At 41.7% G+C, this 15,274-nt stretch overlaps 1 protein-coding gene across 2 annotated transcripts in view; it reads right to left on the bottom strand.

Moving 5' to 3' along the window:
* Positions 1–15,274, bottom strand: part of PARP4 (poly(ADP-ribose) polymerase family member 4) — a 95,646-nt gene that overhangs the window by 15,432 nt on the left and 64,940 nt on the right. For both annotated transcript variants that reach the window (XM_030921947.1, XM_030921948.1), the window contains 3 exons: positions 7,043–7,123; positions 5,986–6,081; positions 5,248–5,370 (listed from right to left, as the gene is read on the bottom strand). In XM_030921947.1, the coding sequence (XP_030777807.1) occupies positions 5,248–5,370; positions 5,986–6,081; positions 7,043–7,123 (300 nt within the window). The remainder of the gene's footprint in view (positions 1–5,247; positions 5,371–5,985; positions 6,082–7,042; positions 7,124–15,274) is intronic.

Genomic DNA, 15,274 nt, shown 5'->3' with positions numbered 1-15,274 from the left:
GTCCCTGATATTTTTGAAATAATTAGCCTGTAATTTTACCTGTGAATATGAACTATTTAAAAAAGGAATAGTCCTTTCCCAACTCAGTCAAATTTCAAGTATACATCTGAATAATTAATATTATAGAACATATGAAAAGATGTATTTAAAAATAATGCTAACCAGAGGTTAAATTTTTAAAAATTAGAGAAGCAAACTGGAAAAGACTAATAGTGATAGACTAGAACTATCACATATTAAAGTCTCTTATAAAATTACAATAATTATAGTAGATGAATCAAGGAACAGAGTAGGTAAGTCCAGCAATAGCTCCTAAAACTGAGAATTACTACATTATGAAGGTGGCATTTCAAGTCAATAGGAGGAAAAGGAGTAGCCATCTGGAAAAGAAAAACGTTGGTTCCATATCTCTTATCGTATGCCAGGATAAATTTCAATCGGATGAAAAATTAAATGTAAACATGAAAACATAAAACTATTTAAAGAAATAATGGGAAAATTTTTTAAAATATAATCTCTGACTAGGAAAGGTATTTCTAAGCACGATGAAAAGCAAAACAACACTAAAAAAGAAGAAACACAAAGATTAAAAATTTGACTGCATTAAAAAATCTGCATGACAAAAAGATAATAAGCAACATCAAAATAACATGTGGAAAACTGGGAAACACATTTTCACAACTCATAGCACAAAGGGCTAATTTCCCTAACATAAAAAGTTTTCCTAAGATAAATAAGAAAATGACTAAAATCTCAATACAAAGATAAAAGACATGAACAGAAAACACACAGGGACACATAGGGCTGTAAGAATATAAAACATGCTCCTTTTCATTCATAAAGAAACAAAAACTTACAAGTCACCAACCAACACATGTTTCACCTGTAAGATTTGCAAAGATCAAAAATTTGATTAAGTCAGGTATTGTGGAGCATCCCAGCTACTCAGGAGGCTGAGGTGAGATGATCGCTGGTGGCCAGGAGTTCAAAGCTGTAGTGCTCTGTGATACAGCCTGTGAATAGTCACTGCACCCCAGCCTGCTGTGACACAGCAAGATTCCATCTCAAAAAAAAAAAAAAAAAAAAAAAGAATCATACTGAGAAATATGAGTTATTTTTGTTTAATTTTATAAAATTGCTTCTTGGATAGTATTTTGTATTTTTTAGTAGAGACAGGGTTTCACCATGTTGGCCAGGCTGGTCCTGAACTCCTGACCTCGGGTGATCCACCCACCTTGGCCTCCCAAAGTGTAGGGATTACAGGTGTGAGCCACCGTGCCTGGCCTCATTATGACTCTTCTATTTGCCAAAATCACTCACTTGCTTCCTCTTTCCCTTCCCCACCTTGATCACCTAAGGTGTGGCCCCCAACCTTTATCGCAGCAGGGACTGGTTTCATGGAAGGCAATTTTTCCATGGACAGAGGTGGGGCAGATGGTTTTGGGATGAAACGATTCCACCTCAGATCATCAGGCATTAGATTCTCAGAAGGAGCACCTAGACCCCTCCATGCGCAGTTCACAACAGGGTTCGGGGCTCCCATGAGAATCTACTGCCACTGCTGATGTGACGGGAGGCAGAGCTCAGGCGGTAATGCTCCCTCACTGCCCCTCACCTCCTGCTGTGCAGCCCGGTTCCTAACAGGCCACGGACTGGGGGTTGGAGACTCCTGATTTAAGGAACAGCGTGGGCTCTGGACCCTCAGCTTCAGTGCCTTCAATTTCTTGCTAAGAGTTATAGCATTGATTTTTACAAATGATTTACTTTAAAAACTTGGATTAGGAGCTAGGTTTTAAAAATCTCTGCCTCTTGCTTCTTCTCAATGTGCTTTCATGAGCGGGAGGGAACAAAGTGGACTTGGGGTTGGTGCAGAAGACACTGAGCCTAAGCCCAGAGGTAGCTGCGGGAGGGCACAAGCACCCAGCACAGAGTGCTGTTCTTGCTGAGCGCATCCCAGCAGAAAAGGTGTTGCACTCCCTGGAAGGTCTCATTTCACAATGAAGACGTATCAAATAAGGAAATGCCCCACGTTTCAGTGAGTCGAGAAGGACCAAACAGACCCGGCTGTCCCAGGCTCTATTGTGGCTGGCTTCTGTTACTGAATTCAGTGGCATGACTCCATGCGGAATGCTGCGGGTGCCACATTTTGGTAAAACAGATACCGAGGGAGAGTAACAGAGACTTGACATTTTTGCTAAATTAGATGGTCCATTCAAAAAAATTATTGCAGCTAATATAAATATAAACTTTCAAGTCATCAAGCTAATGGACAATATTTTTCAGCTGATATGTTTGGATCTGGAAGTATTAAGATCCAAAGTATTTGCAAATGTAGTATGAAATAATTTATCACCACACTGTATTAAAATGTAAATTAATTTAGAACCAAATAACTTCAAAAATTTCTATAAACAGTCCAGGCATGGTGGCTCACTCCTGTAATCCCAGCTACATGGGAGTCTGAGGCAGGAGGATCTCTAGAGCCCAGGAGGTCGAGGCTGCGGTGAACTATGATCGTGCCGCTGCACTCCAGCCTGGGCAACAGAGTGAGACCCTGTCTCAAAAAAAAAAAAAAATTTATAAACAACACATGTGCACTATGAGAAAATTAGAAAATACAAGCAGACACAAGTAGACAGACACAAAGAAGAAAATAAACATCATACAGAATGTTATATCTGATCTCTGGCATACATCCCTCCGGACCTTTGCTGTGAACAAAGTACTTATGTGTGTGGCAGAGTGTAGGGGCCTATCTCTTACTTTGTTCATTTAATTTTTATTGTGGGAAAAATGTATATAACAACGTTTGCTATTTTAGTCATTTTAGAGTTTAGTGGGACGAAGCACATTCACACTATTGTGCAACCATGACCATGTCCATTTTCAGAGCTTCTTCTGGGTGTGTGTTTTTGAAACACATATAAGGTAAGTATATATTTTCCAGGGCCCATTTTAATAGTAAGTCTCTCTTGTTTTAAGGACAAACAGTTGATTCTTGACATCAGATTTTTTTTTCCCAAAACAAGGCACTCCAAGGGCCCCTTGTGCCGTCACAGAGAGGCCACAGGTCACAGCCCCTCAGCTTGGTCCCTCGCTTTCCTTCAAGCAGCCCTGAGCCCCGTTCTCTGGCTGACCTGGAAGTCTGAACCAGCATGGGAGCCCACGATGTTGCCAACATCTGCCCTGCCTGTGGGTGAGCCTGCAGGGCTGCCTGAGCCTGGCTGAATGCACCTCCTACTACTCCTGATTCCCCAAACTCTTTGTTTGTGTTGGCTTAAAGTATTATTTTTCTTTCATGGGCAATCCATGCCCATGGTTCGAAAGTCAAAATATACAAAAGGGTGCACTGTAAGAAAGCAAGGCGGGGGCGGTGGCTCACGCCTGAAGTCCCAGCACTTTGGGAGGCCAAGGCAGGTGGATCAGGAGTTCGAGACTAGCCTGGCCAACATGGTGAAACCCCGTCTCTACTAAAAATACAAAAAGAAGCTGAGTGTGGTGGCACGCACCTGTAATCTCAGCTACTCAGGAGACTCAGGTACGAGAATTGCTTGAACCCAGGAGGCGGAGGTTGCAGTGAGCCGAGATCATGCCACTGCACTCAAGCCTGGGCAACAGAGCGACACTCCATCTCAAAAAAAAAAAAAAAAATTGAAAAAAAAAAAAAGCAAGTATCCCTGCAAATCCAAGGCCACTTGTCAGCTTTCTGCCCCATCTGTTTGGGCAACAGTGCCCATTTCAGACGCCTTGGCGAATAATAAGTACAGCTAATATTTATCGAATATCTGCCACGAGCTAAACATGTGTTGTAATGGTCTTAGAACTCTTCATAACCACCTAAGGTGGATTTTATTGCTCTCCCCACTAGCGCATTAGGACTGAAGCCCAGGGAAGGTCAAGTCCCACAGAGTGAAGTGCGGGCTGGGGTTCAGACCTGAACAGTTGGCCATAGCACCTGTGATCTTAACCACTATATTTTACTGCCTTTCAATCATCTACCTTTTGTGATCTTTGCCAACCTGACAGAGTTAAAAAATAAAAAGGAATCTCACGGCAGTTTACATTTTAACTTCTTTTAGCAACGAGATTGAACATCCTTCATATATTATTTTCTGATTTATGATCAAATCCTCGCTGTGTCACCCAGGCTGGAGTGTAGGGTGCCATTTTGGCTTAATGCAACCTCTGCCTCCTGGGTTCAAGCATCCTCCCGCCACAGCCTCTTGAGTAGCTGGGATTACAGGCATGCACCACCAAGCCCAGATAACTTTTGTTATTTTTTTTGTAGCGACAGGGTTTCACCATGTTGCCCAGGCTGGTCTTGAACTTCTGGGCTCAAGATATCTGCTGCCTTGGCCTTCCAAAGTGCTAGAACTAAAAGCGTGAGCCACTGCGCTTGCCCTAAGAAACTTTTTGTAGAGATGAGGTCTCCCTTTGTTGCCCAGGCTGGTCTCAAACTCCTGGGCTGAAGTGATTTTTCCCACCTCAGCTTCCCAAAGTGCTGGGATTACAGGCATGAACCACGGTGCCTGACCAGATTTTAAATTTTTAAATTTTGGAAATTTTAGTTTTTTTAACCTAGAGACCTAAGAGTATTGTCAGCACTGCTTTGTTCCTTTGCTTTTGAATTTGTCTTTCAATTTTTATTTAAGCCACATTTTTCAATTTCTATTATATTTCTGGTTATAAGGGCCACAGTGTAAAGCACTATAGACTTGAAGAAATATTGGTGGTGAATTTAGATTATCAGATAGCACTTTATTGATAATTTCATGACAAACCTGTTATACCACCTAAATGACTTTGGCTTCCTGGCTGACAATCTATTTGCCCATGATAGAAGCGCAGCCACAGGTGTTCTCTTTTTGTACTACACAGCTCCATTCATACACTGTGAAGTCTGTCTACACAGCTCCATTCATACACTGTGAAGTCTGTCTACACAGCTCCATTCATACACTGTGAGGTCTGTCTACACAGCTCCATTCATACACTGTGAAGTCTGTCTACACAGCTCCATTCATACACTGTGAGGTCTGTCTACACAGCTCCATTCATACACTGTGAAGTCTCTGTAATGCAACATGATGTCATTCAACATTTTATAAATGTGTGAATATTTTCCATCATCAGGGATACAACAACTTCATGTACAGGTATTAAGGGAGCTATTTTAGCAAAGGGTTCCCTTCATCTTCGTGAACAAACAAAAGCACAATATCAACTTATTTGGTAATCAGCGTTTACCTGGTTCGTGACGGCTTCTTGGGGCTCCCCCTGCCAGCTCATGTAGGGCAGGAAGTCTACATCTTCTTTGGCAATAAGTTCAGAAACTTTTGGAATATCAGGAAAAGGCGACTCATTCTCATCCTATATTGAATCACAAATAGATTAAATCAAACAGATGTTAACCAATGAAATGATGATTACACACTCTAAAGCCTGTGGGTGTTGGTATGGGATACGCTGGTGTGTGGGAATGGAGTGTGTGCCATGGGCCACAAGCGTGAGGGAAAGTGGGGAGCTGGAGTGGCTTTCCTCTTTACGGAGTGCTGGCAGGTGCTGGCCACTGTGTTGGACACGTTAGGTGAATTTTTCCTTAAACTTATGAAGGCGGAAGGGGCTCTCAGGGAACCCAGGCCTTTTCTATTTTTTGAGGGTCTTGGATTAATAAAAGATGATCAATGCCAAAACTGTAACAAAATTATAGTATATCTGAAAAATACACATTAGCTAATTACTAATGATTATAACACTAAAAATGATAACATACTCAAGTCATTTAGAAAGATCACCTTAAGTCCCAACAGCGAAGCCCCCCATGACTGGGAGGCTGGGACTTGTGGGGTCTGCTGGCCTGTCCGCAACCCACGCTTCACAGGCCCAGGGCGTGGAGGTCGTCATTAACCATCAAAGTAAGGGTAACTCTCTTAAAGGGAAAATATAAGTAAAATAATTTAATCTCGAATTAACAATAATACATACCCTTTTCTCAACTGCCACAAAGCTTGTAAATTGTGTTATGAGAGAGTTTTCTTTACTGAGTTTAATAATCAGAGATTTCAAGGTTTGTTTCTTCATCTAGGATAGAATAAAACATAAGTCATGTCCTGTTTTGTTTCTATTTAGCTATGTCAATAAATCATCTTAAGATTCATATATTTCAGACTGAATATTGAATTGCAGGTCCCATCTCAATCGGTGGCTCAATATTTCCTTTAAAATGAGATGAACCGACTTAGTCATAGAAACTGTCACTCTCCATTATTCAGCTCCCTGTAGTCCACAGAGAGCTCTTGCGGGCCATGGGCTTCCTCATTCTTTCACAGTCTGTGGCTCCCAATTTAAAGCTGAGGAACTGGAAAGATGCAATGATTTGTTCAGGATAAAGGGGTCTTAAACAAAAGAGCACACAGAGGCTGCCAACCCAGGGGCTTCTGAGGGGAATAGGGAGACCACCAGGTGACTGTCTGTCACTAGAACTGACTGTCTCCAAGGCCTGCTGTCACGCTGGCACCTTCTTGTGGGGATGGCATTGAGGACTAACGTGCGCAGCCTTGTTGAAGATCTCATCCCTGAGAGAACAGTGGGCAGTCCCAATGGCCTGGCGGAGGGGCCCCTCTGCTGAGGTCTGGTCTGCACAGCACAGGGCGAGTCAGGTGGACTTTGGCAGGTCACTCCGCATTTCACACTCAGGCCTCTTATCAGTAAGACGGGAATACTAACGTTACCACACAAGAGATCTGAGGTGACATCCACTACAAGCACTCAGCGAGTGTTCTCTGAGCCCTCCTCGGACTTTTTCTGATCAGTAAAACATGACAGAATTTTCTGGAAACCACTGACATCCACTCTTTTGTTAATTCATTCAACAAACATTTACCACACACCCCACATCCCAGGCACAGTGTCACAGATACAGTGATGAATGCCCTGACACCAGTCTGCACACAGCTGACCTCACTTTCCATTCCCACAGATAAATCAATGTAAGAATGCTCAAGAAGAATGTCTAATAGTTTTTACAATGAAAAGAACAAACCTCATGACTGGTTTCATTTTCGTGAAGAACGCCATCTTCGTAATCTCTGATTAGAGCTCGGGCTGCCAGCTTGTGGATCATCTGTGTTTAAGCAGCAAAAGCAAAAAAAACACAAAGATTCATATAGCTTCTAATAAAAGACTTGCAAAGAACATCACTTTAAAACTTGAGGTATAACCTGCATACAGTAAAATGCCCTCCTTTTAAATACACAGTTTGATGAGTCTTAGGGGATGTATACAGTTGTGTGACCGCTGTTGGAGTGAAGGCACAGAACATTCTCTTTACCCTGAAAAGTTCCTGTGTGCCCCTGTGTAGCTTCCTCCAGCCCTGGCAGCTCCTCATCTCTTTTCTGTCCCTAGAGTTTTGCTTTTTCTATAAAAGGCCATTTTGCTGATTCATTTTATTTAAAAAATTCAAAACTTCTTTTCTACCATAGGAAGAGCCACCTTGGTGCTGGGATGCCCATTCATGAACATAGTCTGCACTCTGCAGGGTGAGGACTGCACCACCAGGTGCTTCCTCTCCAACAACTGAGAGATGGAACTTTCCATAATTCCAACTCTTATAATATTGTCATTGGTAAGGCTGCTTCTCACAGAGGAAGAACAACTTGCTGTGACTTTATGGAAAACGACCTCTTCCCAGGTAAAATTAGTTTACCTTCTTTCCCCCTTAGATCTAACTTCTAAAAATACTCTTTTAATTTATTCTCCCTTAGTGTTACCCACAAAGATCTAATTTTTAAAGCAATATTGAGCTTAAGTTCTATACAGAAGTCACTGGCAACTAATAAGTCAGTGATACTGATTTAATGCTGAAAAGTAAGCAATATATTTTTGAAAAAAAAAACCAGCAATGTCTGGGAAATGATTTCTCTGGTTATATTAACACTCCTTTGAATAAAAAAACTACATAAATAGCATATATAGGCTAGGAACTTTCAAGGCTAAACTATAGTGGATTCAGTACCAGTGCAAACATCACAAACTTCTTGGTAATAATTTGTGATATTGTGATATGCAAAAAGCTAAAATAGGCCACCCCAAAAAGACACTTTCTTTGGCATATTTTGAGATGTTATTTAGAGGGACAGCAGACACAGGAGTAGCTCTGGAAAGCAGTCCTTCTGTAGGGAATATTTGCATCTGCAGAGGAATCCTGTCGGTGAAATAAACAGCAGATGCAAACAGGCTTTCCCTGAGACCCCCTTATCTGCCTTATCCAGATTTAGGAAAGATGAATTCCCAGGAATAAGAGGCTAAAGTCTGATACTTTAAAGGGATCATAGAGAAACTGTTACTAGAGGTGCTTCTATTCTCTCTGAGAGCTGCTGCCTGCCAGACTTCATTTGCATCACAAGAAAGCCTTTGCTCACCATGTGTTTCCTCCCCTCTTCCTCCCACAACCTGTCCCACCTCCCCCAAGGAGCCCCACACCCCTACCCGCCTCTGTACAGTATAAAACTTCACTCATCTGGCCCTTCTTTGAGTCTCATGTGGCTCTTGCACATATAACGAAATCTGCATATCTTTTCCCCTGTTCATCTATTGTTGGATTATTTTATAGACCAAACATCGAAACTTCAGAGGGAAAGTTTGAATTTTCCTACAGACATAAGAAATATATGTATTTGCTATTCCTAACAGGACCCTTCAACCACACCTGAGTTTATGTTAATGAGGGGACCTTTAGAAAGGCCCTAGGATGAGGGCTGGTTGCTGGGGAACTAACCATATGATTAGAGGACTGGAACTTTCAGTCCCACTCCCCAACCTCCAGAGAGGGGACAGTTAATCACCAATGGCCAATGATTTAATCAACCAGGCCTTTGTAATGAAACCTGCCTTAAAAATCCCACCTAAAGGGGTTCAGGGAGCTTCTGGGTCAGCACTCATGTGCCAGGAGGATGGTGCACCCCAACTGTATGTTAGACAGAAGCTCCTGTGCTTGGACTATTCTGGGCCTCACCCTATATACCTCTTCGTCTGGCTGTTAATTTGTATCCTTTATAATATTCTTTGTAATACATGAGTTAATACTAAGGTAAACATTTCCTGAGTTCTGTGAGCTGTTAAACAAATTAGTGAACCTGAGAAAGGGTTGTGGAAACACTGACTTGGAGCTGACCAGAAGTGTGGGTAACCTGGGGATCCGCTACTTGCTACTGGTGTCTGGAGTGGGGACCAGCCTTATGGGACTGAGCCCTCACCCTGTGAGGTCTGTGCCAACCCCAGGTGGCTAGTGTGAGAATTGAATTAAATTGTAGGACTGGAGTCAGAATTGGTTGGGAAAAACACATATCTGGAAACCAGAAATGTTGTGAGTATTGGGGAAAAAGGAATTTTTTCTTTCATAATTCAGTTGCTTTTAATCAAAAAAGGAAAATAACCCACATCCTCAATATACCCTTAGTATATTTACCCTTAGTCCATTTATATATCTACCCTTAGTCCATTTATATATATATAATAATATAATTTCTATTATATTATAGAATTCTATCTATAGCTATTATTCTATCTATTATAACCAATATTTCTAAATAGCATCAGTAGGCCAGTGGCATGTAACTTTTATTGAGTCTTGAACATCTGAGAACCTCTCTAGCAAAATTTCCATGCATCAATGCCATATTTTATTGCAGTTACTGCCACCCACTGATGCCCATATAGACACACCTAGACCCAACTACCCCAGATGCGGATGTGCTGCGTTAGAAACTGAAGGAAAGTATACTCATTTGTACATACAGCCCATCTCCATATTGTGTAATGAAATTTCAACACAGGAAAATAACAAAGGAAGTACAGACAGCAGGGGTATCCAATCTTTTGGCTTCCCTGGGCCACAATGGAAGAAGAATTGTCTTGTGCAACACATAAAATACACTCACAATAATGATAGCCGATGAGCTGAAAAAAAAAAAACTTTAAAAAAAATTTCATAATGTTTTAAAAAAGTTTACGGCAAGATGGCCGAATAGGAACAGCTCCAGCCTCCAGCTCCCAGCATGAGCGACACAGAAGATGGGTGATTTCTGCATTTTCAACTGAGGTACTGGGTTCATCTCATTGGGGCATGTCGGACAGTTGGTGCTGGTCTGCGGGTGCCGCCCGACCAGCGAGAGGTGAAGCAGGGCGAGGTATCACCTCACCTGGCAAGCACAGGGGGAAGGGAATTACTTTTCCTAGCCAAAGGAAATTGAGACACACAACACCTGGAAATTCGGGTAACTCCCACCCTAATACTGTGCTTTACCAACGGTCTTAGCAAACGGCACACCAGGAGATTATATCCCACACCTGGCCCAGAGGGTCCCATGCCCACAAAGCCTCCCATGCCCACAGAGCCTCCCTCATTGCTAGCAAAGCAGTCTGAGATCTAACTGCAACACAGCAGCGAGGCTGGGGGAGGGGTGCCCACCATTGCTGAGGCTTAAGTAGGTAAACAAAGCTGCCTGGAAGCTCGAATTGGGTGGAGCCCACCACAGCTCAAGAAGGTCTGCCTGCCTCTGTAGACTCCACCTCTGGGGACAGGGCATAGCTAAACAAAAGCAGCAGAAACCTTGGCAGAGGTAAATGTCCCAGTCTGACAGCTTTGATGAGAGCAGTGGATCTCCCAGCACGGAGGTTGAGATCTGAGAACAGACAGGCTGTCTGCTCAAGTCCCTGACCCCTGAGTAGCTTAACTGGGAGACATCCCCCACTAGGTGCAGACCAACACCTCACACCTCACATGGCTGGGTGCACCTCTCAGATGAAGCTTCCAGAGCAAGAATCAGACAGCAACACTCGCTGTTCAGCAATATTCTATCTTCTGCAGCCTCCACTGCTGATACCCAGGCAAACAGGGTCTGAAGTAGACCTCAAGCAAACTCCAAGAGACCTGCAGCTGAGGGTCCTGACTGTTAGAAGGAAAACTAACAAACAGAAAGGACACCCACACCAAAACCCCATCAGTAAGTCACCAGAATCAAAGACCAAAGGCAGAGAAAACCACAAAGATGGGGAAAAGGCAGTGCAGAAAAGCTGGAAATTCAAAAAATAAGCGTGCCTCTCCCCCTCCAAAGGAACGCAGCTCATCGCCAGCAACGGAACAAAGCTGGACAGACAATGACTTTGACAAGTTGAGAGAAGACGGCTTCAGTCCATCAAACTTCTCAGAGCTAAAGGAGGAGCTATGTAACCAGCACAAAGAAACTAAAAACCTTGAAAAAAAATGTGACGAATGGCTAACTAGAATAACCAATGTAGAGAAGTCCTTAAAAGAACCGATAGAGATGAAAACCATAACACGAGAACTACATGACAAATGCACAAGCTTCAGTAACCGACTCGATCAACTGGAAGAAAGAGTATCAGCAATTGAAGATCAAATGAATGAAATGAAGCGAGAAGAGAAGTGTAGAGAGAAAAGAGTAAAAAGAAATGAACAAAGCCTCCAAGAAATATGGGATTATGTGAAAAGACCAAATCTACATCTGATTGGTGTGCCTGAAAGTGACGGGGAAAATGGAACCAAGTTGGAAAACACTCTGCAGGATATCATCCAGGAGAACTTCCCCAACCTAGTAAGGCAAGTCAACATTCAAATTCAGGAAATACAGAGAACGCAACAAAGATACTCCTCGAGAAGAGCAACTCCAAGACACATAATTGTCAGATTCACCAAAGTTGAAATGAAGGAAAAAATGTTAAGGGCAGCCAGAGAGAAAGGTCGGGTTACCCACAAAGGGAAGCCCATCAGCCTAACAGTAGACCTCCCGGCAGAAACTCTACAAGCCAAAAGAGAGTGGGGGCCAATATTCAACATTCTTAAAGAAAAGAATTTTCAACCCAGAATTTCATATCCAGCCAAACTAAGTTTCATCAGTGAAGGAGAAATAAAATCCTTTACAGACAAGCAAATGCTTAGAGATTTTGTCACCACCAGGCCTGCCCTACAAGAGATCCTGAAGGAAGCACTAAACATGGAAAGGAACAACAGGTAGCAGTCGTTGCAAAAACATGTCAAAATGTAAAGTCCATCGATGCTAGGAAGAAACTGCATCAACTAACGAGCAAAATGACCAGCTAATATCATAATGACAGGATCAAGTTCACACATAACAATATTAACCTTAAATGTCAATGGACTAAATGGTCCAATTAAAAGACACATACTGGCAAATTGGATAGAGTCAAGACCCATCAGTTTGCTGTATTCAGGAGACCCATCTCACTTGCAGAGACACACATAGGCTCAAAATAAACAGATGGAGGAAGATCTACCAAGCAAATGGAAAACCAAAAAAAGCAGGGGTTGCAATTCTAGTCTCTGATAAAACAGACTTTAAACCATCAAAGATCAAAAGAGACAAAGAAGGCCATTACATAATGGTAAAGGGATCAATTCATCAGGGAGAGCTAACTATCCTAAATATATATGCACCCAATACATGAGCACCCAGATTCATAAAGCAAGTCCTTAGAGACTTACAAAGAGACTTAGACTACCATACAACAATAATGGAAGACTTTAACACCCCACTGTCAACATTAGACAGATCAACGAGACAGAAAGTTAACAAGGATATCCAGGAATTGAACTCAACTCTGCACCAAGGGGACCTAATAGACATCTACAGAACTCTCCATCCCAAAGCAACAGAATATACATTCTTCTCAGCACCACATCGCATTTATTCCAAAATTGACCACATAGTTGGAAGTAAAGCACTCCTCAGCAAATGTAAAAGAACAGAAATTATAACAAACAGTCTCTCAGACCACAGAGCCATCAAACTAGAACTCAGAACTAAGAAACTCAACCAAAACCGCTCAACTACATGGAAACTGAACAACCAGCTCCTGAATGACTACTAAGTACATAACGAAATGAAGGCAGAAATAAAGATGTTCTTTGAAACCAGTGAGAACAAAGATCCAACATAACAGAATCTCTGGGACACATTTAAAGCAGTGTGTAGAGAGAAATTTATAGCACTAAATGCCCACAAGAGAAAGCAGGAAAGATCTCAAATTGACACCCTAACACCACAATTAAAAGAACTAGAGAAGCAAGAGCAAACACATTCAAAAGCTAGCAGAAGGCAAGAAATAACTAAGATCAGAGCAGAACTGAAGGAGATAGAGACACAAAAAACCCTCCAAAAAAATCAATGAATCCAGGAGTTGGTTTTTTGAAAAGATCAACAAAATTGATAGACCGCTAGCAAGACTAATAAAGAATAAAACAGAGAAGAATCAAATAGACACAATAAAAAAATGATAAAGGGGATATCACCACCGACCCCACAGAAATACAAACTACCATCAGATAATACTATAAACACTTCTATGCTAATAAACTGGAAAACCTAGAAGAAATGGATAATTTCCTGGACACTTACACTCTCCCAAGACTAAACCAGGAAGAAGTTGAATCCCTGAATAGACTAATAGCAGGCTCTGAAACTGAGGCAATAATTAATAGCCAAGCAGCCAAAAAAAGTCCAGGACCAGACAGATTCACAGCCGAATTCTACCAGAGGTACAAGGAGGAGTTGGTACCATTTCTTCTGAAACTATTCCAATCAGGAGAAAAAGAAGGAATCCTCCCTAACTCATTTTACGAGGCCAACATCATCCTGATACCAAAGCCTGGCACAGGCACAACAAAAAAAGAGAATTTTAGGCCAATATCCCTGATGAACATCGATGCAAAAATCTTCAATAAAATACTGGCAAACCGAATCCAGCAGCACATCAAAAAGCTTATCTACCATGATCAAGTGGGCTTCATCCCTGGGATTCAAGGCTAGTTCAACATATGCAAATCAGTAAACATAATCCAGCACATAAACAGAACCAAAGACAAAAACCACACGATTATCTCAATAGATGAAGAAAAGGCCTTTGACAAAATTCAACAGCCCTTCATGCTAAAAACTCTCAATAAATTCGGTATTGATGGAACGTATCTCAAAATAATGAGAGCTATTTATGACAAACCCACAGCCAATATCATACTGAATGGGCAAAAACTGGAAGCATTCCCTTTGAAAACTGGCACAAGACAGGGATGCCCTCTCTCACCGCTCCTATTCAACATAGTGTTGGAAGTTCTGGCTAGGGCAATCAGGCAAGAGAAAGAAATCAAGGGTACTCAGGAAAAGAAGAAGTCAAACTGTCCCTGTTTGCAGATGACATGATTGTATATTTAGAAAACCCCATTGTCTCAGCCCAAAATCTCCTTAAGCTGATAAGCAACTTCAGCAAAGTCTCAGGATACAAAATCATTGTGCAAAAATCACAAGCATTCTTATACACCAGTAACAGGCAAACAGAGAGTCAAATCATGAATGAACTCCCATTCACAACAGCTCCAAAGAGAATAAAATACCTAGGAATCCAACTTACAAGGGATGTGAAGGACCTCTTCAAGAACTACAAACCACTGCTCAGTGAAATAAAAGAGGACACAAACAAATGGAAGAACATACCATGCTCATGGATAGGAAGAATCAGTATTGTGAAAATGGCCATACTGCCCAAGGTAATTTATAGATTCAATGCCATTCCCATCAAGCTACCAATGACTTTCTTCACATAACTGGAAAAAACTGCTTTAAAGTTCATATGGAACCAAAAAAGAGCCCGCATTGCCAAGACAATCCTAAGGCAAAAGAACAAAGCTAGAGGCATCAAGCTACCTGACTTCAAACTGTACTGCAAGGCTACAGTAACCAAAACAGCATGGTACTGGTACCAAAACAGAGATATAGACCAATGGAACAGAACAGAGTCCTCAGAAATAATACCACACATCTACAGCCATCTGATCTTTGACAAACCTGACAAAAACAACAAATGGGGAAAGGATTCCCTATTTAATAAATGGTGCTGGGAAAATTGGCTAGCCATAAGTAGAAAGCTGAAACTGGATCCTTTCCTTACTCCTTATACAAAAATTAATTCAAGACGGATTAGAGACTTAAATGTTAGACCTAAAACCATAAAAACCCTACAAGAAAACCTAGGTAATACCATTCATGACATAGGCATGGGCAAGGACTTCATGTCTAAAAGACAAAAAGCCATGGCCAACCAAAGCCAAAATTGACAAATGGGATCTAATTAAACTAAAGAGCTTCTGCACAGCAAAAAAAACTACCATCAGAGTGAACAGGCAACCTACAGAATGGGAGAAAATTTTTGCAATCTACTCATCTGACAAAGGGCTAATATC

Source organism: Rhinopithecus roxellana, chromosome 18 (assembly GCF_007565055.1).
Source record: "Rhinopithecus roxellana isolate Shanxi Qingling chromosome 18, ASM756505v1, whole genome shotgun sequence".
Taxonomy (NCBI): Eukaryota; Metazoa; Chordata; class Mammalia; order Primates; family Cercopithecidae; genus Rhinopithecus; species Rhinopithecus roxellana.
The sequence above is the reverse complement of the archived record's forward strand: the minus strand, read 5'-3'. Positions and strand labels throughout refer to the sequence as shown.